Source organism: Monodelphis domestica, chromosome 3 (genome assembly GCF_027887165.1).
Source record: "Monodelphis domestica isolate mMonDom1 chromosome 3, mMonDom1.pri, whole genome shotgun sequence".
In the NCBI taxonomy this organism is placed as follows: Eukaryota; Metazoa; Chordata; class Mammalia; order Didelphimorphia; family Didelphidae; genus Monodelphis; species Monodelphis domestica.
This window is the reverse complement of record NC_077229.1, coordinates 173,334,379-173,360,169: the sequence shown is the minus strand read 5'-3', so window position 1 is coordinate 173,360,169 and position 25,791 is coordinate 173,334,379. Positions and strand designations below refer to the sequence as shown.

The 25,791-nt window shown below is 39.7% G+C and overlaps 1 protein-coding gene and 1 long non-coding RNA gene across 3 annotated transcripts in view; one reads left to right on the top strand and one right to left on the bottom strand.

The window, feature by feature from the left end:
- Positions 1–8,125: 8,125 nt before the first annotated feature.
- LOC107651874 (uncharacterized) overlaps positions 8,126–25,791 on the top strand; it is a 76,467-nt gene continuing 58,801 nt past the window's right edge. The window contains exon 1 of the long non-coding RNA XR_008917556.1: positions 8,126–8,422. This is a non-coding gene — a long non-coding RNA (uncharacterized LOC107651874). The remainder of the gene's footprint in view (positions 8,423–25,791) is intronic.
- Positions 19,322–25,791, bottom strand: part of NIPAL2 (NIPA like domain containing 2) — a 135,180-nt gene continuing 128,710 nt past the window's right edge. The window contains exons 10-11 of one of the 2 annotated variants that reach the window (XM_001379874.5): positions 22,826–22,920; positions 19,322–19,953 (exon numbers count right to left, since the gene is read on the bottom strand). In XM_001379874.5, the coding sequence (XP_001379911.2) occupies positions 19,841–19,953; positions 22,826–22,920 (208 nt within the window). In that variant the 3' untranslated portion in view covers positions 19,322–19,840. The other variant, XM_007488152.3, reaches the window with a different exon arrangement.

Here is a 25,791-nt window from a genome sequence, read left to right as displayed (position 1 = left end):
GACTCCCCTACAGGAGAGCAACAGAAAGATTTTGGTTTGCAAATTGCCTGCAGATACAATCTATGTCACTATGTGTATGGTTACATCTAATTGACGTGAAAATCCATTACTGGCCCTTGGAGTCTGAGCTATAGAGATGGTTGAGGCCCCATGGACTGTTTTTAAAATTGTATTTCATAAGTAGAATCCAAGGACTGTATTTGTTATTCAGAAAATCAACCATTTACAAAGAAATAATTTGTTTTACTTCTTTGCTTTCTGTCTTTACTTCTTGTTCTCAAGGATGGATAGTGTCATTATAAGTCAATGTGACTGCCTGACTCAATGAAAAACAACTTGTTGTTGAGCTGGCCTGATGAGGTGGTTAGCATGTTTCTATGGCAGCCATATGAGGGAGCCATCTTGTTTCCATGGCAGCTGAGTGAAGGAACCATCTTGTTTCCATGGCAGTGCCAGGGAACAGTGACTATGGACTATTTAGCTTAAAGGGCAGAAAGGACCTTGGGGGCAGTACATTTCCTCTTCTGACTTCTTTTTGAGGAAAAAAAATATCTAAGGGTTGTATGAGAGAACAAAGAAACTCTTCCTCTGGTACAGTAAATCCCCTTTCATGATGGACAGCTCTATCTCCAAATACTCTATTACTCTAATTCTTCTTGCTTTTCAATCTAGTTAGCCATCTGTTAATTAGTGCTTATTTACATGTTATATTTGTATGTGGTTTTATAGCTTTCACATATGCAGTTGTTCTTCTTCCTAAAGTGTTCTCCATGGCAGGACTTTATGCTTTTGTTTCTTTTATACCTCCTTCCAGTAAAAACAAAACAAAACAAAATATATATTGAACTCCCAACTATGGGCATTCAGTGACTAATCGGGGACCAAAATCTTGAGTTGGTTGATAGGAATCAATTTCCCATTTTTCTTCTGTCACCTCTTAGCTGATGATCTGGCCCATTTGCTTAGCATCAAAGCATCTCGTTCTGTAAACAACTTAGAATTTTTCAAAACCTCAGTTTTTGTAGTTCTGGCTGCTGAAAGAAGCATCCAGATGAGTATCCTGTGTTCATCTGTTTTCTAAATCATTCTTTGTCAATGAATGTACTTAAGAATTTTAAAAAAAATTTACCTTTTGTTTTTATATTACCTAAATTTCTCTCTGTATTCCTCTCCCTTTCTTTCCCCTCCCAGCAAAGCCATCCCACACAACAAATAATATTTTAAGTATATGTATTTTTAATACTAGCATGTAAGAGAAGTTGAAAATGATCTGACATCCAGAGAGGGAAACAGGAAGCTCGTGTTTGTGAGAATCATAGACCTCCAAAGTCATACAGTTTAATACATATTTGAGTAGGAAATGCTTCTTCAGGGTCCGTGACAGATGAGCATTCAGCCTCTGCTTAAAGACCTTCAAAGAAGGGGAACTCTACCTCCTGGGTCAGCCCCTGCTTTTTAAGGGTAGAGACAACTGTGATGAAGATGTTCCTCAGATCAGGTTGATGTGATAAAATTCACCCACTAGTCCTTGTTTTGCCCTCTGGGACCAAGCAGACCAAGTGTAATTTCTTTTTTACATGTAGACTGTGACCTTGGGAAGCAACAGAATCTCTCCATGTCTCTCTTCCTTTATCTGAAAAATTGGGGGCAGAAGACTTGCCCTTTCCCTATGTTAATAAGAGAATGTTTGACCATGAGCTCTTAAAAATGCAAAACATTCTCATGGTGACTAATAAAATAGTTCTTTAGAAAGTATATATCTTTCAGGATTATTTTAAGTCACTTTGTCTTTTTTTTGGTTACCACTTCCTTTTTTCTCATCTAAAGAAACATGGTGGTTTCCCCTCAGGTCATTTGGGAAATAAATTCCCATCACTCCCTATTTTTTTATTATGGGAAATTAAATCCTCTTTTGTTGCTTAGACCATTTATAAAAGTCAGCTAACAAGCCATGTGCTATTTCCAGCAAACTTTGTTGATAGATTAGGGAACCAAATACTTTGGTAGCTATGAGTGTCCCCTGACCACAAAACAAATATTTTTTTCATTATTAACTTTATTGATGTGGCACCAATAACAGTCTGCAAAAGGAGGCCAATTCCTCTATTGCCACTGGACCCATAAAAACACACGTCTGGCACGTGTGTGATGTGCAAAGGTTCCAAATATCAATGTTGTACAAACCACTATCAAGCCCCATCACACCCAGTAGTCAGTTTGTCAGCTAGACCTTGTCCTCGAGCACATTGTATTTTCCTGTGATTTAAGGAGTGACATAAGCTCATGGGTTTTTCATTAGGAGTACTGGCCTGGGGTCATTTGTCTCTGGAGTTCTGGGCTCTGATGGGCCACAGACGTGTTGATTTGGTGGTTGGCCGAGAATGTATGTGATGGGCTTTCTCTGAAACATACCACTGGGACTCAGCTGTCAGCTTTGCTCCATTCTGTAGATTGTTCTCATGATCAACCATGTGGGGGTGACATCATTGAGGAGGGGGAAACACATGGGGCTGAGCATCCGAATGCCTGGGTTCCTAGTCCTGCCTCTGCAGTGCCTGGCACAAAGCAAGTGTTTAATAAACACCTGTTTCTGCCACCTCTCTTTAACACGAGGATGACAAATAGGAAACAAATGTTCTCAGCATCCCAGAAGCTAGAGTTGGAAAGGGACCTCAGAGTCTGGCCACAGACGAGTCTTTCTCACCTTTGGGAGTCTTAATTTCTTCTTCTCAAAAACAAAGGACTGGATGGGCTAAATGAGCTCCAAGGTTCCTTCTGGCTCCTGGTGTCTATGAATCTTGCTATTGAAAACAGACAATGGGCATGTTATATTCTTTAGGGAGCTTTTTGTGTAGGAATATGGCATTTTTCCTGTCTTTCAACAGCATCCTCTGAGAGAGCATAGATTTAAAGCTGGAAGAGACATGATTGGTCATCTAGTCCAACCCCCTCATTTTATAAGTGAGGAAACTAACACCTAAGGAAGTGATATGTCCAAGGTCATATAGGTAATAAATGTTACGATGGGGAGTTGAAGCCAGAACCTTTACCTTGAATCTAATACTTTCCCTGTGAAACCAAATTTCTCACAAAAGGTCATAGATTTGGTCCTTCTAATACTAAACCCAGAACCCTCTTTACTATTCCAGAACTGCTTCCCAGTTAGCCCTTGAGTTAGAGAGAAGTAATCAATAATTAATATATAATCAGCATATTAATTAGCAATAATATATATACTAATTATATGAATATACTAATGTCTATACTATTATACTAATATAGTATAAGTAATTAACATATTACTTAGTAATAATAGAACATATTATTACTAAGTAATATGTTAATTTTATGTTAACATGTTATAATGTTAACATTAATTAGTAATAATAGAATATATTATTATTAATTAGTAATTACTAATAGAATATATTATTACTAATTAATATGTTAATTATATATTAATTATTGATTACTTCTCTCTAACTCAAGGGCTAAATGGGAAGCAGTTCTGGAATAGTAAAGAGGGTTCTGGGTTTTTGCAGATGACAAAATTGGAGTAGAGACTGATGAGGTGATTGAACTCAGACCACACAATCAATGTCGGGACAGCTCTAGAATCAAGGTCTGAGTTTCTAGATCTAGAACTGAAAGGCCTTTAGGATCTAGAATCATAGGTGGAGACCTTAGAAATCATCTAATCCATCCCTTTCATTTTAGGCACCTTGTTGAGGACACTGAGGTACAGTGACTTGCCCAAGGTCACAGACACAACCAGGACTGGAGAGAATCCACTGCTCTCTTCCAATCTTTTTCCCACAGAGAGTCGTAGATTTAGAGTTAGGAGCGACCAATAAGGCCATCTAGTCCAATATCCTCATTTTAGAGATGAAGAAGCTAAATTCAGCAGAGGTGATATGATGGGCCAGAAGACGACATGGGGGAAGAGTTGGAATTGGAACCAGCTTTTCTCCTGCAATGATGAACGATGCTGAGCTTGAACTCAAAGACTCTGGGTTTGGATTCCCATTTTGAGCCTCTTTCTTCATTTGTGAAATGAGGTTAATAAGAATTGTACTCCCTTCCTCACCTGTTGGTTGTAATGAAACTGCTTTCTTTGTAAGCTCCAAGGTGCCTGTCAGTGTGAGTCTCCTCATTATTTGGGGCTTATAACTATGGTGTATTAATCCAGCAGATCCAGAAAAGTCTGAATCCACTTGGGGAGAAAAAAAAAAGAAAAGAATACAACACTTCAACACATCATCACTCTCCCTTTCTCCTCAGAAAAGAAGGCACTTTGGGCCCAGATGTCCGGTGGAGTCACTTGGCTGCGTTGAGAGCCAGGGGTGCAGACTCACTCGGAAACACTGAGGAATCTATTTTTATTTGGTGCTGTTGTTACTCTTCCTTGTTTCAGTGGAAAATGAGTCCGGATTCCACAGGGCTCCTTAGCGAACAACCAATGCAGCCCAGATCGGTGCCAAGACTGTCATTCCCCAGCCGTGGTTTGGACCGGTTTTTTCTTTAAAGAAACTTTGGAAATGCTTGGGGCTTAAGCCTGGGCAGGAAACAGGTGTTTTGCTTTAGTGGGCGGCCTGTGTAATGGCAAGTGAGGAGAGCGAGCTATGCACCAGGCCAAGAAAGAGCATGTGAACAGGCCCAGGGCTTTCCATTGTTCTTGTCTTTGTAAAAAGAAGAAAAGCAAGTGTCAGGTCCTGGACTCTTACCTGCCGAGGCCTGGAGGACATAGTTACTTGATAAAAGGCCCTGACATCAAAAACAAGTGATTTTTGAAGGCAAGGTTTAGGTTCCGAGCCTAGAACTTTCTTAGAGGGGGTGGGAAGATGCCCAGCTTGGCACCCTCTACCCAGGGAAAGCCATCAGTATCATACAACATTTTAGAGCTGAAAGGAAAATGAAAGATAATCGAATCCTCTCTTTTACCTCATTTTACAGAGCGGGGAATGGAGACTTGGTGGTGAAATGACTTACCTGAAGTCACACAGGTAGGTAATGGCAGGACTGAAACTTAAACCCAGATCTTCTGACTCCAATAATCATTTTAGCTAATGTTTATCTAGCCCTTTCAGGATACAAAGTGTTTTCTGTATATTATACCTCATTGGATTCTCACAACTTTCCAGTGAAGTAGATGCTATTATCATCCCCATTTATAGATGGTGAAACCAAGGCTGAGAGAAAGTAATTGACCTACCCAGGGTCAACCAATCAATCGACAAGCATTTATTATATGATTACCATGTGCCCAGCGCTGCTGTGATGTGCTGGGGATAAAAAGAAAGCAAGAACACAGTCCCTGCTCTCAAGTAAACTCATGTTCTATTTGGAGAGACAACTAGGTACGTGGAACATTATTACAGAGTAAATGGGTTACATAGCTAGTAAACGTCTAAACAGGATTTGAACCCAGATTTTCCTCCCTACAATTTCAGCCTCGATCCACTATAGCATATTGCCTCCTCCTTTAGTGGTTCAGAGTTCTTTCCATCAAATCATTGCTAATAGTGTCTCATCCAGAATGTCTTCATTAATTCCTTCACTTATCAGCTGAGGGTTCTTCAGAGCCCTGTGATGACACAGGAATGGTTTTCTAGTGGTTTCTATATCTTTCCCTCCAGTAGCTCTCTAGGACCTCATGGGATCATTGCCCTTCTGCTTTGAGAGGGTTCAAATGCTGCCCATCCTTGCATGTCCAGGGGCTTTCACTATGCATTGGATGCCCAGGATTCTTGTCATCTCTGTCCTCCTTTGCTTCACACAGATGCTGTGAAGATGAATGAAAGGATGCAGAAAATAAGCATGTTAGGGCACAGGAAAAGGATTTTTTATTTGATTCAGTGACGAGAGTGCTTCAATTTGAAGTCAAAAGTCCTGGCTTCAATTTTCTTGGTCTGTTTCTTCCTCCCTGTGTGACCTAGAACAAATCGCTAACCTTCTTTGGACCTCAGTTTCCATATTTGTAAAATGGTGAGGTTGGACTGGATGATCTTTGAAAGTCCTTAGCTCCCTATGATTCTATAGATCTTGGACCCATGGAGCTTGCTTTGCTCCAACAGAATAGGTCCATGTTTCAGATTCTCTAGCAAAATCCACCTTTTTAGCTGTGTATATAGCTTGACAAGTATTCTTTTTTCAACGTCTCTTTTGCTTCTGGTTATTCTCCCCTGATTTATTGACTCAGGATGATGGATTATCCCTTCTATATAGAGAAGAAGGTTAATTTTGCTTCACGCTTCCCATCTCTCTTCCATTGTGACTAGAAAGCTCCAGCTAAACATCCTTTCTTGAACAAAGTACTTATATCTCTACTCCCAAGTATTGGTAACTAGGTGGTGCAATGGATTGAATGAGTGGGAGCTGGGAAAACCTGGGTTCGAATGAGTGCTTCACCTTACTAGCTGTGTGACTCTGGGTAAGTGATTTAACCTTTGCCTCAGTTTCCTCGTTTGTAAAATGAGGATAACAACAGCACCAACCTTTCAGGGTTGTTGTGAGGATCAAATTAGATAATTTTTGTAGGCATTAAAGAAATATTTAAATATTACTTATTATTCATCTTTGCCTGGAAAACTCCAAAGGGGATCATGAAGAGTCAGTCAGTCTGGTCTTTATTTACTATGTCTGTAATTCATTTACTGACCCATATTGTACTACCCTGCAACAATAGTAATAATAATAATAATAATAAACTTGATATGACACTGACATTTTCAAGGTACTTGGCATACATAATGTTTTTTCACAACCCTAATATGTGAGTACCACTAGTGTTATCAGCCTTATTTTATAGATGAAGACAATGGAATTCAAGGAGATTAAATAACACAACCAGGGTCACCGAGTCAGGGGTGGGATTAGTATCTGGGTCCCCCCATCTCTAAGACTAGTCATCTATCCACTATCTTAAGCAGCTATATTCCCCTAATGAATTTTCTCCTGTTTCTAATAGACTGCTTCTCAAATTCATGTTTTAATCTTTACAATGATAACATAATTTTAAGTGACTTCTCTTAAAAACTTTCAAGTACCTTCCTAATACCTTTTCCCAAGCCACTGATGATTATTTAATAATAAGCTGCCTCTAGGATTTAGCCCTGTGTATTTAGTTAGGCTGAGCTTCCAAAGCAAACTTTAAAAGATTCTCCTTACTGATTGATTATGAAATCAGATTGTTTATAGTCCTCAAGCAATGAAAGGACTACTCATATGACATTTCTGCCTCTACACCAAAACAAAGGGACATCTGACATGAGCATGATCCCTTGCTCTGACTAGCTTGCTTTCCTCTGCCTTTTACAGTTCCCTCCTATAGATCAGAAACACATGACTAAAAATGATGGCAAGAACCTGTTGGGTTCTAGTTCCAGCTTTGTCATTAAGTAGTTATTGGGAGATAAATTTCCCTTTGTTTTTGGTTGGAATTGATCCCATCTTAATCTTCCATCATCATCTTCTTCATCACCATCATCCTCTTCACCAAGAATTTGTTAAGTATCAACTATGGGTGTTTTGGCAAATCTATAGCTTGTGTGCCAGAGGAGCTACTCCCCTCCCCTTTGCATGAACCTGGGGACATTTCTCACATGACAGTCCAATGGGAATGCTTCCTCCCTCCCCAGGCTGGGGGAAAGGGGTGGTTCACATGAGTGGGTTGCAGTTTAGGCAATTGGTCTCTAAAAGGTTCACCATCACTGAATTATGGGCAAGTGCTGAGGATTTTTGAAAAGGCAAAATCAGAGTTCCTGACCTCAAGGAAGCACAAGACACAAGCATATATAAGATATATAGTATAAATGGGAGTTAATCCAAGAGGGAAGACACTAGCAGTGGTGGGTGGTGAGTGGAAGAAGACCAGGAAAGATCTTTTATAGAATGTAAGATTTGTGTTAAGCTTTGAAGGAAGCTGTGGAAACCAAGAAGTAGAGCAGAATGAGAGCATTCTAGGTATGGAGCCTGGAAATGGAATATCCTGGTAAAAACCATCTCAGCAAAGAGGTTAAAATAGTTGAGGATAACTGATGGTCTCAAACCTGTCTATGAGTTAGGAGAGATTCTATTTTAAACACATGAAGACTCCCCCCACTCCAGTGGAATGGGCAGATAAAAACAATTTGTTCCAGTGTCACAATGGTGGCTTTGTGGGGTGTAGGGTGCTGTGGTGTGCTTAGAGTTTGGTCAGACAAAGACACTAAGATCATCTAGTGCATCTTGGGCCATCACCAGTTGTCCTGACTTTTTTTTCCATCACTGGACTTTGATGACTCTAGAATAGTGAGTGAAACCTCACTCAAATCCAACTCCCTTGTCAATCATCACCCCGGTGATATCATTAGTCTTCTTCAAAAAGGAAGGACAAAAAACAATTGCATGGGAGGAACAGCAAGAAAGCAGAGAGTACAAAAAGGTAATTTAGATATAAGAAGACTAGAAATTTAGGAAGGGGGGAAGGTCATGAGGAACTTTGCAAGATAAGCACAAACTCTTATATTTGATAGTGGAAGTAATAAGGTTTGCTGTTTATTTCCAAGTCCCTTTCAACTCTCACATTCTATGATTCTAAGAATTCTCAAAATGATCAGTAAATGATACTTCACTCAAATTGGTCCAAGATCCCATTGATTCAGGAGTTCCTGTCAATAATGCATATCGCAATCTGTCTATGTCTGTTAATCCTGGGCAACTCTTGTCCCTGGTCTTCCAAAAGTCTGCCACTGGAATTCACCCAAGTGACACTTAGCAAGTGGAAAATTGAGGGGTTGGTGGAAGTGGGAACTTTTACTATGAGCCTTGCTTCCTGGATGTTGGGAGCTCTGATAACACTTTGTCAAATACTTCCTGGTGAATAAGCAGAATGTAAATAAAGCTAGTGGATGAATATGATTATTAGATACTATAAATTCTGGCTAAAACTCTTAGGGATCTTTCAACTTCTGACATTTTAAGGCTTGTTGAAGCTCTTTGGACATTAGCTAAACCTTCTGATTGTTGCTGAGATCCCTGACAATCACCCAATCAATAGCTGTGGTACAGTGGTTAGTTATACACCTAATACTAGCACGGCTTAGAAGAGTTATTTTCTCAAACTTGTAGGTTTGAAGACTCCTTGCCAAGCCATGGAGTTTAAATTTGATTCTTGAAGATATACCAGGGGAGCATAAGCCCTGAAAAGCATACTACATGGAAAAGGTTAACACGAGAGTGGGGATAGGAGGAGATGAAGGACAGCCTAGCTATCTTCTAAAATGCTCATCATGGGTCAACTAGGTGGCTCAGTGGATTGATAAGCCAGGCCCAGAGATAGGAAGTCTTGGGTTCAAATCTAGCCTTAGACACTTCCTAACTGGGCAAGTCACTTAACCCCCTTTGCCTACCCTTTACTGCTCTTCTGCCTTGGAACCAATACACAGTATTGATTCTAAGACAGAGGGTGAGAGTTTTTAAAAAATGAAATGAAATGAAATATTTATCATCACGCAATTAGCCACTGAATGCTGAATTTTCTTTTTGGCTACAAGAGCTTTGAAGGACCATCTAAAAAAGCATAAAATTAGACCAATGGACTTGGAGATAGCAGGGTTCAAAAACTGTACCACAAACATTTATTAGCTGTGTTTCCTTAAATCAATCACACAACCACTCTGGGTTCTCAGTTTCATCATCTATAAAATAATGTATCTAGAACCAGCCTTTGAGTCAGGACAACTTGACTTCAAGTCTCACCTCGGCCCCGATGATCGATCGATTAACTCCAGCTCTCTTGTCTTGGCTGGGTCCTAGGTCCATTTAGCTTCTCGGTGCCCCAGGGGAACTATTTAAGGTTATAAAGTTTCAGAATTGTCCATCTGCAAGGTCTTCCCATTAGCAGAGGGTGTTTCCTCACTAGACCAGTGAACTCACAGGTCTGAGGCAGAGAAAGCCGAGATAATGATACTTACAATACTTACCTCACAGGGTTGTTGTGAGGGTCAAATGAGATAATGCACATAAGTGCTTTGCAAGCATTAGAGTGCTATATAAATGTCAGCATTTGTTATTATTTGGATACCCGAATGGATAAAGTCAAGAATTCATGTAATGAAGAGTGAGAAAAAGGATCCTGAAGGATCAATGTGACATGACCGACAACTGCGTGGCAGTGAAGAGTGTGTTGAATTTGGAGTCAAAGAACTTGGCTTTGAAACCTGGCTGTTCTACTCTACTCATAAGCTGTGGGATGCTGGACAAGCCATTTCATCTTTCCATGCCTCCATTTCCCCATCTGTAAAATGAGGAGATTGGACTAAAAGGCTTCTAAGGTCACTTCCAGCTCTAAATTTATGGTTCAAAGAGTTGCTTCTGTGAACTCAATGCTGGTGGTCCTTCCTTCTCACCCCCATTTACCATATTGATTTTTTTTTCGAACTGCTAATCGATATCGTTAAACCCTGCATCAGAGAAAACTTAGGGGACCTTGGACGATCATGGAATAGCTGTTTGATCATGACAGCAACAAACTGCAGGTTACAGATAGGGGCAGCCTTCTCCGCCTCCCAGCATATCCCCTGCACTCAGAGCATCTTAGAATTGCAAAGGAGTCCAGGGGTCTGTCTAGTCCAACACTTACCTGACCAAGAATGTTCTCCAATCAAGATGTCAAACCTTGGCCTGGGGCAGCATTGCAGGGGCAGCACTCCCAAATGAGGCCCAAACCAGATTAAAATATAACAGAAATAGTTAAGGGAATAAATAAAAAATATAATAGAACCATGATGATGTTAAGATGTGGTTTTCTTAAGTCATTATGCAGCTAACAGGGATCCTTATGTCTGGTTTGGTGGCCTACCTTTCTATATGAGTTTGATACCACTGGCCTACAACATCCAATCTCTGATGAAGTCTAGTGACTGGGAACCCATTACTACTCAAGTTAGCCCATTCCACTTTGAGATAGTGTTTATTCAGAGTTTCTTAGTCTGGGGTCCATGAATTTGTTTATTGAATTTTTTTGGATAACTATGTTTTGATGTAATTTGTTTCTATGGTAATCCTGCATATTATAGGTTTTACTTTATGTATTTTAGGACATTATTCTGAAGAGATACCCACTGGATCCACTAGAAAGCTAAAGGGCTCCATAAAGGGATATATAGATTCATTTTTAACAACTTGTTATCTAAAAAAAAAGTACATGACACATTTAAGTTTAATCTTTGTGATTATCATTTTCTCCATCATTTTATTTTTTTAAAAAAATCCTTTGGGGCAGCTGGGTAGCTTGGTGGATTGAGAGTCAGGCCTAGAGATGGGAGGTCCTAGGTTCAAATCTGGCCTCAGACACTTCCCAGCTGTGTGACCCTGGGCAAGTCACTTAGCCCCCATTGCCTAGCTCTTACCACTCTTCTGCCTTGGAACCAATACAAGAGAGAAGACAAGGATTTTAGAAGATAAGGATTTTTTTTTAATCCTTACCTTCCATCTTGGAATCAATACTGTGTATTGGTTCCAAGGCAGAAGAGTGGTAAAGGCTAGGCAATGGGGGTTAAGTGACTTGCTCAGGATCACACAGGTCCGATTTGAACCTCAGACCTCCCATCTCTAGGCCTCGCTCTCTATCCACTGAGACACCTAGCTGCCTCCATCCATCACTTCCTAACTAACTATACAATACAATCAAACTCTACTCTTTGGCAAATTCTCATGCAAAACATCTAATAATTGGCTTTCTCCAACCAATTTGAGTAGTTCAATCACATGTCTGGGTCCATGACACACAAAAAGATCAAGAACCCTAGCTCCAATTATTAGAAAAGTTTTTCCTTACAAGCCTAACCATGCCTCTCTGCTGTCCCCCATTCCTCCCACTTGTGCCCTCTGTATCATTATGATTTGCTCTCATGCCAAGAGGAAGACTAGAGTGATGTTCAAGTATCTATTTGGCATTGACAACACCTTCAAAGGCACATAACAAAATTGTGTATATTTTTGGTGGGATTTGCAGAGGGTCACACACAATTGGGAAAGTGTGAGTTGTTGCCTTAGCATTTGTGAGGAAAACGAGTGGCAATGAGGGGAGACTATTATTTTTTTCTGTGTTAATAATGTCATCAAAGACTGATACATAGTCTTCAACAGGGCACTCTGTTCTTTCTCCCCCTGAGGGAAATTGCTGGTATTTGTTATACTATTGATAATTATTGAGAAAATGAGGCAGAAGATGAGAAAGGACTCAAGCCCTGAGCCCTTGAGCTGATTAATCTTCTGCCTGCCAGTGCCAGTATTTACAAGGCTTAGGTGAGATGCTTTGGACAGGGTGGCTGTAGCCCCAAGGCACCACAAAATTGCTGAGGTTGGTTTTCAAATTAGAACCACGGAGAAAGGATCAGAAGGTAGGGCTCCTGCGTACTGAAGGGATTATCCCGTGTGTCTGTATGTTAACATCTCAAATGTGCATAGTGGCTCGGGTCCATTAGTGCTGGGCCCCATTAGGAGCTGATTGACTTAGTTAAGCCACCAAACATGTGTCCACTTGCCAACTCTCTGGTTACAAGATTCTTTCTTGGAACATGGAGACCATCTTGCCTAGAACTTAGTGAAATTCCTGGCAGGGTTCTGGCTTAGCAGGTCCCACCCCAGAATCATTACATTTATTAGATTTCAAGACTGCCACTTGTCCTTTATGCTGGAACTGGCATTCTTTAATGCTCAACAAGCCCTGACAAGAGAGGATGGATTTTATCCCTTATTAGGAAAAAAACAAGATTCTTTGGGCTGAGGAGTGTCTCCAGCAAGTGAACAACTCTCTTGGCATGGTAGCAAGCAAGCTGTCCTATACCCCAAGGCTCATGAGAAAGGAAGGGGATGGACCCAAGAATTTTTGGGTGGGAACTGTGTCCTCTGAGTCTCACAAGCTCCAAGTGCTAGGTAATGAGAGATGGCAAGGACTGAAACATCTCAACCTAAATTTAATATTTTCTGATTGGTCTGTATTTTTTTTCATGGGAATTCTGTACATATAGATTTTCCTATTCTTTTTTCTATCAAAGAGGCACCAAGGTAATGAAAGCCAGTACATTGATGAGCCAGACAATTCAAAGCCAGGTCACAATTCTCCAAATAATAATGCTGGATTTGACTCAAGGATTGGGTCATTGACAAACTTAGAATGTTTCAGAACTTTGATGGCCTAGCACACACCCACCTACCATTGCCACTAAGATACTTGAATTGTCTGGTATTCAAACACACAACCACAAGGTCACCTGCCACTGTAAGAGGACGAGCCAATTTTTGACAGTCAGTTTCCCAGTGTCGATTTCCCAGGCTCCATTGCTGCTCAAAGGGTTGATCCGGGGAACTGTCACACATTTCCAGGAGATAACTGAGTCCGACACTGGAGGGCACTGCCTTTCTGAATAGACTGCCTCTGGAAGTGACAGCCTGTCCATCAGAGGTGTTTCTGCCTTCAGGAACCATGCTTCCTTAGATCCATCTGAACATTTCAGCTAGGTGTCATTGTTTGCCATCTTGCCACATCTTCCTCTGCTGGAGTCTATCTCACATTCTATCTATCGTCATTTGTCTTCAGGAGCCCAGAGGTAAAGATAATTTATTAAAATGGTCTGGTCTTTTTTTTCTTTCTCAGTGACAGAATAGACTCCCCAAGTCTCAGAAGGGGTAAAAAGTTGGAGCCCACATTCTGAGTCATCACTTTAGGAAAATTTTCCTTTATTTTCTTTTTCGACTGATCCTATTCACATAAGTATTACAAATTATAGGGTTAGCAGACATGTGAACTGAAACATAACCAGAAGGTAAAGGCCTCTATTTTAATCTGCTAGATGGGAGGCACCTCATTACTCATCTCCAAACTGTTATCAACCTGGAGTGTGGGTTCAATAAGGACCTTCCTAATCTGGCTAGATGGTACTCTAAAAGGGAAAGACCAAAATGAGAGAGGAATTTAAGCAGTGATAAAGATAACATATTTTCTGTTTTCATTTCCTTTATATAGAAAGATGTTAGTCATTTGAGGATGTAAGGATCCGGAATATGGTCCTGTATTCTTTTTTTTTTTAAGTTTCTTTTTATTTATTTTATTATATATTTCCTAACTACATAAAAAATTTTTTTAACATTCATTTTTTAAAATTTTGAGTTCTAAATTTTCTCCCTTCTCTCTCTCATCCCTTGAGAAGGCAAGTAGTTTGATATTGATCATACACGTAAAGTTATACAAAACATATTTCCATATTAGTCTGGCCCTATATTCTTCCTCTTATGTAAGTTTTCTGCTGATCCACCTTATTACTTTCTCTCCTTCCCCATACTACCCTGTATTTGTTTTGCATGTTTGTGGTCAGTCAGGTCCAACTCTTTGTGACCCTGTAGATACTGGAGTGGTTTTCCATTTCCTTCTCCACTGGATTAAAGCAAAGAGAAGTTAAGTGATTTGCCCAGAGTCCCACAGCTAGTAAGTGACTGAGCCCAGATTTGAACTTGGGTCTTCCTATCTCCAGGTCCAGCACTCTCTCCACTGATCCATCTAGCTATCTAATATTATGCCTCTATTATCATGCCTATGTTATATGTTACATAATGAGATTCTGGCACATTGGTCATGGCTTATCATTGGGCAGAGAATTCCCTCCATATGGAGGTGTTATAAGAAGTTTTATTTCATTTCACTCTGACTCCTAAGAGCAGAGTTTTCTATGTTAAAGAAAGTTTTATTAATATCACTGTCTCTTTAAGAGGCAGAGCAGATAGCTCTCACCCTCCATCTCTTTAAGAGATGGATTATAAAAGGGAAGAAAGATCAGTTAAGAGGGTTCACTCTCTCTGGCTTGGGAGCAGGGGCTGCGTCAGTGTTTTTTCTGTGAAGAGAATCTGAACGTTACTTCTAACAGCTTGATTTCATATATTACTTTAAGGAGTTCATTATAGATTTAATGTTCATTGATTAGTTAATTAAGATAGAGAGTGAAATCAATATAAGTTGGACAAAGTAGACCAGAATAGACCTATTTTGTGGGCAAGAAGATCCTGCCAAGAAAGCCAGTTAGAAGCAGGGTTCTTTATAGATTTTAGTATAGGATTTGGGTTTTATGACAGTATAAGATTAAGAGATATACCATCCTATTTCCTATCCCTACCTCTCCTCCAAATAATTAAGGACGCTGGTTTACCAAACTGCTCTCCACAACTTCATCAAACTCCCAACAATAATATTTACCCATAACAGCTTGGATAGTAATATTTATTAGCTATAACAGCTGACACTGAGGAGCTGCTTCAAAGGGACTTGTGATGCTCTGTTAGGAAAATGCCTTGGAGAGAGAATGAGCAGCAGGTACATTCTGTAACTGGTTCTGGTTGGCTTCCCATATATTGATGAGGAAACTTTGATTAGAGGTTAAGGCATTTAGAAAAGGTCTTTCAATGTCAGCTGTCTTTTTACCTCATTTTCTTTTTTTGCATGCTGGTGAAGGAAGTATTGTCTCTGATGGTGGGAGTTTCAAAAAGTTGGGAAACTGGGAGTTGGAGCTCTTCTCTAGCTGGAGTGCAAGGACTGATCTTCAGGAATGACCTTCTGGACTCCAGTCCTGGAAAAGGATTTATCTAGCAGCTCTGCTGTATCTAGACGCCAATTTGGTGGGATCAGTGCTATTAGGAACTAAGCTAAATTTCAAACCTAATCCCCCTCTTTCCACCAGAGACCAAGGTGGTGAATGAATGGCCCAGAGGCTTGAGGAAAATATTTTTATCTGGTTCTTGATAGAACTTCAAAATAAATATTGAAAAATAAAAATACAGTAAACAAATTGAAAAACAAAACCCAACAAGTCTATATTAAAAGATTGCTCCAGCTCTATTTTCTCCAGGCCAATGTCTGCCTTGCAGGATTCTAAAATACCCTGAGGGGATTGTCGGAGGCATTTTCTCTACTGCCTTTGGCCACATTCCCTTCATTTCTTTGGGGCCAATGACTAGCTTCCAAGTTCCATTTAACTACCTGCTTTCCTGACCTTCTGAAATTGCCAGGAGTAGGGACCCCATGAGATAAGGAGTGATTGAGATCCCACAGAAGCAAACGAGGCAAAGAGGCCAAAGCTGAAGTTGACAGGCTTCTCTGAATGCCTCAGCATCTTCTTCCCATGTGTGGTTTGCCAACAAGAATGTCTACACATGCTCCACAGTCTGTCTTCCCAAGGCACTTCCCTTACTCATCAGAACCATTCTCCCAGAATACTTCACTGCCCTCCAGACGGAGGGACATCTTAGCAAGCCATGGAACGGGTCCATATACTAGATTCCATTATGTTTATTTCTGTACACATCACCTCCTTCTTCCCTTCCGTGAGGTCAGGGGTGCTTTTGTTCATAACCCCAGAACACAGTGCCCAGCACTTAGTCTACTTGCACATTGACTGACTGAAGGCACCATTGGGAGCTGATCAGTATTTGAAGTGAAACAACATTAACAGCAGGATGGTCTGGGTCAACCTGGGCTCTTTCCCTCCCTTTCTAGATTTGTTTTCATAAAAAAATTAAACTTTTTTCTTTGTTTTTAATCCCTTCCCTTCTGCCTTAGGATCAATACTGTGTATTGGTTCCAAGACAAAAGTGTGGTAAGGGCTAGGCAATGGAGGTCAAGTGACTTGTCCAGGGTCACACAGTTAAAAAGTGGCTGAGGCCAGATTTGAACCTATCTCCCATCTCTAGGCCTGGCTCTCAATACATTGAGCCACCCAGCTGCCCCCTGATAGTATCAATTTTAAGTCAGAAGGCTAAGGATTAAAAAAAAAAGTGATCCTCTGGGACACAACGACCACCTCCATATGTTTTGTGCTTATGAACACTGGAAAGTTACAACTCTTTTGGAGGCTCTTCCTACAGCTTTTCAACAGTATAAGTCTGTCTTTACCTAGAATGGCTTTTCAAATCCCTGAACTAATTACCTGCAATAAAAACGGCACATGGCAACTGAGAATATCACTAATAATCTTAACAGAAATTCTGACATCTGTGCTGATAAAAAAAAATCAAACCACATAATCTATCTGTCAAACACAGGATAAGACATCATAATGAAAGGCAAATGTATGTATATAGCATATGGAGATTTTTTCAAATTCAATTATTATATCAGAGTATCAGAACTAAAAGGATCTGTACTTTTAGATTCCTAAAATTTTTAATAGGAAAATGCAGCAGTATGGCATAATAGATGGAGGGTTGGAATCAGAAATACCAGATCTTGCCTCTAACTTTAAAACTCCCTGGGCCCCAGTTTCCTCAATTTAAAATGGGGATTGAAGTACTTACCTATCTCATAAGGTTCTTTTTTTTTAAAAAAAAGAACAACCTTACCTGCTAGCTCTTTGTACAAAAATATTCATAGCTGCGCTCTTTGTGGTGGCAAAGAATTGGAAAATGAGGGGATGCCCTTCAGTTGGGGAATGGCTGAACACATTGTGGTATGTGTTGGTGATGGAAGAAATGATAAGCAGAATGATTTCAGAAAAAGATGTTAAGATCTTCATGAATGATGTGGAGTGAAAGACACATTGTACACAGTAACAGCAATATCATCCGATGATTATCTGAAAACTTGGCTGCTCTCAGCAATGCGATGGTCTGGGACAATTCTGAAAGACTTATGATGGAATGCGATTCACCTCCACGGAAAGAATTGTTGAGTTGGATGGATGTGGATCAGAGCATCTATCTTTGCCATTAGTGTATTTATGGTTTTATTTTAGGGTTTTGGTTTTGTGTAAGTGTGCTCTTACAGCAATGACCAAAATGGAAGCATGTTTCACAGGATAAAACATGTATGGCCCAGATCAAATTGCTTACCATCTCCCAGTAGGTGAAGGGAAGGGAGTGAAGGAGGTGGTTTGGATCTAATAATTTTGGAAAATGTATATTGAAAATTATTACGTGTAATTGGTTAAATAAAATCTCTTTGAATAAAAAAAATCCCCTTCCCTTCTGTTACAATTAATATCAAATTATGAAATGGTTTCCCCTTTTAGCCCCAAAGAACAGTATGATTTTAAAGCTGAAATAGTGTCTCCCTCCAGGCTTTGAAACTGAATTGGAAATCTCTCTTCTTTAGTTAAGATCCAGGGTAACAGGATTAAGGATGAGCTTTGGTCCACTTGAGAGATGAGGGAATATAATCAGCAGGCAGTCATTTTTGGACTGCAGTGGTCCAGATCGTGGCAGGTCTGTTGGTATTCTTAGGAAACTCTCCTTCTTGTGATGAAGGAGTTGGGGTCTCTGATTCCACTTCTTCAGTGCCTGTTTTCCAATCAGAGATGTTTTGGGGAAGCAATGAGTGATAACATCAATATGGGGGCAAATATATTGGCATGTCCATGAAGTTTGGGTCTTTCTCCCTCAGCCTAGCTGCCTAGATGATCCCACTTATGCTTCTCTCTTTGTACCCACTTTTTGCCCCCATTTGTGTTATTTGGCATCTGTTCCAACTGTGGAGGCAGTAGCTAGTTAGATTTCCTTGGGCAATCTTTTAATAAACTAATTTAAAAATTTAATATATGCAGCCTCCAGAGAATTTCATTTTTGCTATGTTTTAGAATTGATATAAATTATTATTTTTTTAATTTTTATTTATTTATTTGTAAACCCTTACCTTCCGTCTTGGAGTCAATACTGTGTATTGGCTCCAAGGCAGAAGAGCGGTAAGGGCTAGGCAATGGGGGTCAAGTGACTTGCCCAGGGTCACACAGCTGGGAAGTGTCTGAGGCCAGATTTGAACCTAGGACCTCCAGTCTCTAGGCCTGGTTCTCAATCCACTGAGCTACCCAGCTGCCCCCAGAATTGATATCAATTCTAAAGAAGAGTAGTAAGGGCTAGGCAGTTGGGATTAAATGACTTGCCCAGGGTCACACAGCTAGGAAATGTCTGAGGCCAAATCTGAACCCAGGACCTCCCAACTCCAGGTCTAGTTCTCTATCCGCTATGTAACCAAGCTATCCCTAACAAAGTTCTTATGAGGATAAAATGAGATAATTTATGTAAAGTGATTTGCAAACTTGAAAGCACTATATGACTATCCATTATTATCATTATTTAACATTTAAATATGCTTCCCTATTAAAATTTTCCTATCTTAAATAGGGCTTTGGATTATTTTATTATTTAAAAAAAACATACCAGTCAAGGATATTAAGCTTTGAGGTCCATAATTAGAGTGTACTGTTGAAAAAAAACATTCTAGTCTACAAAAGGCCCTTAATTTTCAAAGGATGACTGCAAAAGCTTTGATTTTTAGAAAAGATGATTCACCGAACTAATCTAGGACTCCAAGGATTAGTTCTTTATTAGTATGCTTTAAATAATTCTCCCTCATAAAAAAAAAATAAAAGGAATGGTATAAAGACTCTCTTTTGTAGGAGTATGTCAAGAGTAGGTAAGAAGTGACTATAAAATAGGGAAACTGATTCCTTCCAACCATATGTTTGGTTTGAATCTGAAATATGATGCACCTGCATATGTGTCCACACACATCCAAACACATCCAAACACTCATCTATGATGTATTTAAAGTTTACAAGGACAAAGAAATGATCACTAGGCAGAGGTCTAGAGCTCAAAAGTAATTGTGGATTACATTTCTGGACTTTTCGGTTTTCAGAAAGCATTAGTAACTCAAAGCTGAGCAGGCATGTGATGGTCCCAAGAGGAGAGGGGGCAGGAAACACTGAGACGATGTGAACAAATATCACCATAAAATAACTTTTGCCACAAATGGGACATGTGCAGCTTGCTTAAAGGTGGTATTAAATAGCATGCCAACAAACGTTCCTCTTGGCATTCAGATGTCTTTCTTGTCTCCGCCTGGGCTCTTCATGGGGTTGCTTTCATCAGGCAAGGTTCCATAGCTTTGGCCATTGGACTCTGGCTGAATTTTGTCCAACATTTGTTTCCCTGTGAGGATAAGATGAAGTTTTTGAAAATCCTATAAGTCTTTTTGGTTTTTTTCCCTTATGGTCCAGACCAATGATTTCATCAGTAGAAGGAACTTGTGTTTCTTAGGTAGAGAAATCTCCCTTTACCAAAGCTGATCAGAAATTGTTAGTAGTTTATTGTCTTAGGGAGTTGCGTGGGGGAAGATGAGAGGTTGAGTAACTTGCTAGGGGTCACAGAGGGCTGCTAAGTGACGCCATAGTGCATAGGTTGTCAGGAAAATTCATCTTTCTGAGTTCAAATCTGGCTTCAGACATTTATTAACTGGGCGACCCTGGGCAAGTCACTTGGCCCTGGTTGCTTCAATTTTCTCATCTGTCAAAAGAATTGGAGAAGGAAATGGCACACACTCTAGGATCTTTGCCAGGAAACCCTTAAATGGGGTCATGAAGAGATGGCCACAACTGATGGAATTCAGCTGATGGGATTCAAGGTTACAGAGACAGGATCTACAAGAGGTGGATCTTGAATCCAAGTCTTCCCTCCTGAATTGGACTCTACTCTATCATATCATCCTGCCCTTGAATACATTCACATTAAGTAAATGTGCGTAGCATCTGAATTGTTTTAAAGGTGTTTCCATCACAATATTCCTGTAAGGCATATAGTAGAAGTATCCCCATTTTATGGATGAGGTAATTGGGACTCCAAAGGGTAGGGCCATACATGTGATAAAGAAGAAATACACTAGAGTCAAGAGCTGGGTTCAAATCCTACCTGTGTGACCTTGGATTAATCACTTACTTTCCCTGGGTCCCAGTTTGCTCATCCATTAAATAGGAGGTTTGGACTAGAGACTGCCTATGAGATCCCTTCCAATTCTAGAGCTATGTCCCTTTGCCTTGCACAAATCCTGGCTTCTTAGCCATAACCATAGTTTTTCCAGTGCCCCACTTGTTAAGAAAGCATTCAATGACCCATAGCTTGCTGTTTTTCAGTTTCCTTATGTAGATCACATCATCCTCACTGGACATGTAATAAAATAAGGCATTTTTTCTTATTGACCTACTAAATTTATTGCTTCTTCCAGGCTTGTGGTCATGTTCCATGAAAAATATTTCCAAAAAAAGGATTTACTCTAAGTTAATAGTTAATGAATTCTTGCCACGGAGGCCAGTACTCACTCTGAACACTCTGCCTTTTACATGGCGCATATCTGTTGCCTGGTGGTACACTCTTTAAAATACTGGCCATTATTTTCTGGGTGTAAGACTATGAGACTCTCCTGGTTGGTTTTCTTTCTTTTTTTTCCCCCCTGGAGACCTAAGAGAACAGTGAAAGGGGGACTGGCTAGACACATATAGTATATGGCATTCCTTTCTGGGGAGCACACTTCAGGAAGAAGGATGACAAGGTGAATAGCAGAGGCAGTGACCAGGAGAATGAAGGAAATGGAGCTTTAGACATCCATCTGATGTAAGCTTATTCTATTTTGCCTTAGAGGGTGAAACTACGTCTACAAGTATAGAAGTTCCAGTCATGGTGTCACAGAGCCAGGAAAAGGTTCAGTGACTGGTTCTCTGGGAAAAGTGTATGCCTAATACCCTTTTAAATTTAATTTGCATTATTAACATCTTCTCTAATACTTTATTAAGTCTAGAGAATCAGTAAAGCAATAAACTAAGCCCTGATTTGTAGTGTTTGCTGATTTTCCAAGTGTAAATATTTATATTATAAATTTAATAGGGCAGCTATATGGTACAAGGAATAGAGCACTGGTGCTGGAGTCAGAAAGAATGGAGTTCAAATCCAGAGTCAGACACTCACTAGCTGGGCAAATCACTTAACCTTTGCCTCAGTTTGCTGATTTGTAAAATTAGCTAGGTAAGGAAATGGCAAACCACCTTGATTATCTTTGCCAAGAAAACTCCAAATGGGATCAGAAAGAGTCAAGCATAAGAGTGAAATAAGCAAAACTGGGAGAACATTGTACACAATAACAGCAATATCAGACAATGATTATCTGTGAAAACTTGGCTACTCTCAGCACAATCGGAACAATTCTGAAAGACTACAATGGGGAATGCTTTCCATCTCCCAAGAAAGAACTGTTGGAGTCCTCTTTCACATCAGTGTATTTATGGTTTTATTTCAGGGTTTTGGATATGTTTGAATGTACTCTTATAGCAAAGACCAATATGGAAGTATATTTTGCATGATAATAAAAATGGAAGAAATGTTTTAAAAAAGAGTTAAGCATGATTGAAATAACTAAACAAAAACAAAAAAAAATTAACAATCAGCTTCCCGAGATGGTACATACTGGCTCCAGTATTCAATGTTGTCCAGACACAACAGCAACTCCCTCTCCTTCTGAATCTCTTTCCAGTATTGTGTCCTCTTGGAGTTATATATATCCTATATTTATTTATCTGTGAAAACACTGTTTCTTCCTATGGAATATAAAGTTCTTGGAGGGGAAGAATTCTTTCACTTTTTTTTTTGAACTCTTACCTTTTCTCTTAGAATGGATAATAATCCATTAGATGACCAATTTTATGTTTTCAAGCAAAATATGAATTAAACTGAAATCCTACAGTATAAAAAAAAAGTTCTAAGGCAGAAGAAGGGTAAGGGATAGACAATTGGGGTTAAGTGACTTGTCCAGGGTCAGATAGCTAGGAAGTGTCTGAGGTCAGATTTGAACCCAGAACCTCCCATTTCCAGGCCTGGCTCTCTATCCACTGAGCAATCCAGCTACCCCAACTCTCACATTTGTATCCCCAATACCTTATTCGCTACAATAAGCATTTAAAAAAATGTCTATGGATTAAATGATTGATTTACAATGACTGGATTTTCTGTGAAATAGTTCAAGAGTGTGAAATCTTACCAGGAATCTCTCCAATATCAATGTATGATTGTTGCAAATGTTTCTTTTCTCGATTTCTTGTAACCAAAACCACTCCAAAGAAGGACAGAAAACACCTGCAAGAACAGCACTGTCAAGAAAAATGGAACTACCCATCATTTAAGAAATAAGTAACTGGAACGTCATACTCCCAGTAGCAACGCAAATTCCAATGGTTTCGTTTGTTTTGTTTCTCAGTCATGGTGAGCTTCCCAGCATTTGTCTGCCTTGTGGATGACTATGCTTACACCCAGAGCTGAGCTTTCGGCCTCTTCTGATATATCCTAGCCCCGTGTTTTCACCATCTGGTTGGCTAACTCAAGCTTTAGCCTTTTGGGGCAGAGATGAGGTATTATCCATTGTTATACATGCCCATCCCCATTGCTGGTATTCAACATATGTTTTATAAAAAAATGATTCTTTAATTTTCTAGGACATTTCAATGTTCTTGGCCTCAAGATCAATCATGGGATTCAGAACCAGGAATTCAGTCTTACTCAATATTTTGTGAAATAACATTTTCAAGTAATTTTTTTTTTCTGTTCAGAGAGCAGTTAAAAAAACAACACCACCAAAACAGGGAGCCAAGATGGTGGAGTAAACCAGAGCAGCTCTGAGTCACCACAAGAATCTTCTCCAACCAATATTAAAATATTGCTACAAAATAAATACAGGAGTAAAAGATCCAACAAAGAGACAGAGTGAAACAACTTTTAAGAAAAGAAAAATCCAAAAGGTAGTCAGCGAACATCTGGGGCACTGGGGTGAGAGGAAAGCAGAGCCAGCAAGAGGCTGCAGCAAGGAGTGAAGAGTAAACCAAGAGTTAGCCACACACCTCAACCCCACATCTGTTGTCCCAGTTTTGGAACCCAAGTTCAAGCCAACATTCAGATCCTGACATCCTGCCTGGGCAAATAGTGCTCTGAGCCAACCCACATCCCTTGAAATTTCAAACCTGTGGAGAAGTCCAGAATCCCAGCCCAGGGCAATCTGGGCTGAAGTGGGCTGATCCATGTGGGCCCAGACCAAAGCCAGGAATCCTAGTCTGGGTTTGGGATGAGGACATACTTCACAGTTTGGGGTGGCTGATATTACTAAGTGGAGTAGTGGTGGTAGTGTATCTTTTTGCCTAAAGCTCAGGGTGGAGCTCTGGAACAGGGCAGTCAAGGGTGTGCCCAATTAGAATAAGAACAAGAACACACTAAGACCAAAAACTTACACCAGTCCAAGGCTACAATTTAAGTTGTTTCTGGACTGATCAAGATTAAAATAAGACCAAAAGCTTAAAACCAAGATAAGATAAGATAAGTCTTTGAGTTATCAGGTTTTTAAGAGTCAATTGATCAGCAGGAGGAGGGGGCTCTCTCCTCAGAGTTCTTAGCCCTCAGACCATCACATCATCCTCTAAGAACTGAAACTAGTAAAAACCTAGAAAATGAACTGAGAATAGCATCAAGGAAGGACTGAAGTTTAAGAGGGTATCTTAACTTCCCAGAAAACAGAGCCTACCTATAATTAGAAAGGAAAGATGAGCAAACAACAAAAAAAGGACCTAACTCTAAAGAATTTTTATGGAGACAAAGAGCAAGGTGCAGACACAATTGGAGACAGTGGAAGCAAAGTAAACACACACAAAGTAAAAAAGAAAAATACGGATTAAACACGGATTCTGGAAGAGCTAAAAAAAAGACTTCAAAAATCAGTTAAGAGAGGCAGAGGAAAAGTGGGGAATGTAATATTTAAAATAGTTGTCTGCCATAAACTGTGGCAGTTAAAAGAGTGGGAGATATAAATTATGATAGATATAAGAGAGGGTGAGTAAATTTGACCGCAGAAAATATGTTTCACTACAGTGTTTTAAATCAAATATATAAGGTGGTCGCCAGGGAAATATTCCCAATTATTCAATATACCCAAGTTAACTGGGTTTTATAGAGATTTTAATTAATAATACAATGAGTAATTAAAGGAAAGAGAGAAAAAGGAAATAAGTATGAAGGGCCTTGAGCCAACATGGCCTAGACCTGAATCTTAAGAGAGAGAGAGATCAGTTAGTCAGTCTTTTTTATCAGTCACCACAAGATTTGTCTTAAGCAAGGATGTCTGGGGAACAGAGTCTCCCCAGAGGGGGTCCCAGCCAGAGTCAGCCTCCCAAGGGACTTCTTCTCAAGAGATCTTCAAAGGGCCTCCTCCAAAAGGATCTATCTCCAAGGATCCAAGAATCTAAACATCTCCAAGGATCTCCAAGTCTCTCTTGATCAAGAGATTCCTTTTCTTATATAGGGTTTTTTTTTCCCTATGTCACCTCCCCTAAGTTCTTCCATCTACCAATCACCATAGATGTTTCCTAAAGGACAGCCCATCTGAATTCCTGCTAAGTTGACTAATCTCCTCAGTAAGTCTGAACCAGAGAAAATGGTGCTGTGTCAACTAATCCCCTCAGTAAGTCTGAACCAGAGAAAACACAGCTGAGTCGACTAATCACATTAAGAGAAAACCTGCCCGACCTTTTTTAGGTACCTAGCATCCTATTGTATCAATTCTAAAAAGAGCCATGGCTCAAAGAACTCCTTGCCTTTATAAGTATGGTTTTTAAGTACTTTCATTGTTTAGCAAGGAGTTTTCTCCCCTAAAGCAATCTTAAGTACGGGTGGAGTAGAGGTCCTCCCATAGCAAGAAGTTTTCACATCAAAATGGAGAATGTTCCCAGTCCAATGGGGAAATTTTTAACATTCACAAGTCTGAGAGATTTCAAGATTTACAATAAGAGAAATGAAAGTGATGCAAGGAGAAATGAAAGTGATATAAGAAGAAATGAGTCAATTGAAAAAGAAGAACCAAAAATTAACAGAGGAAAATTATGTCTTAAAAATCAGAATTGACTTTCTAGAAACTAATGGTTTCATGAGAAATAAAGAAACAATAAAGCAGAATTGAAGGAATGAAAA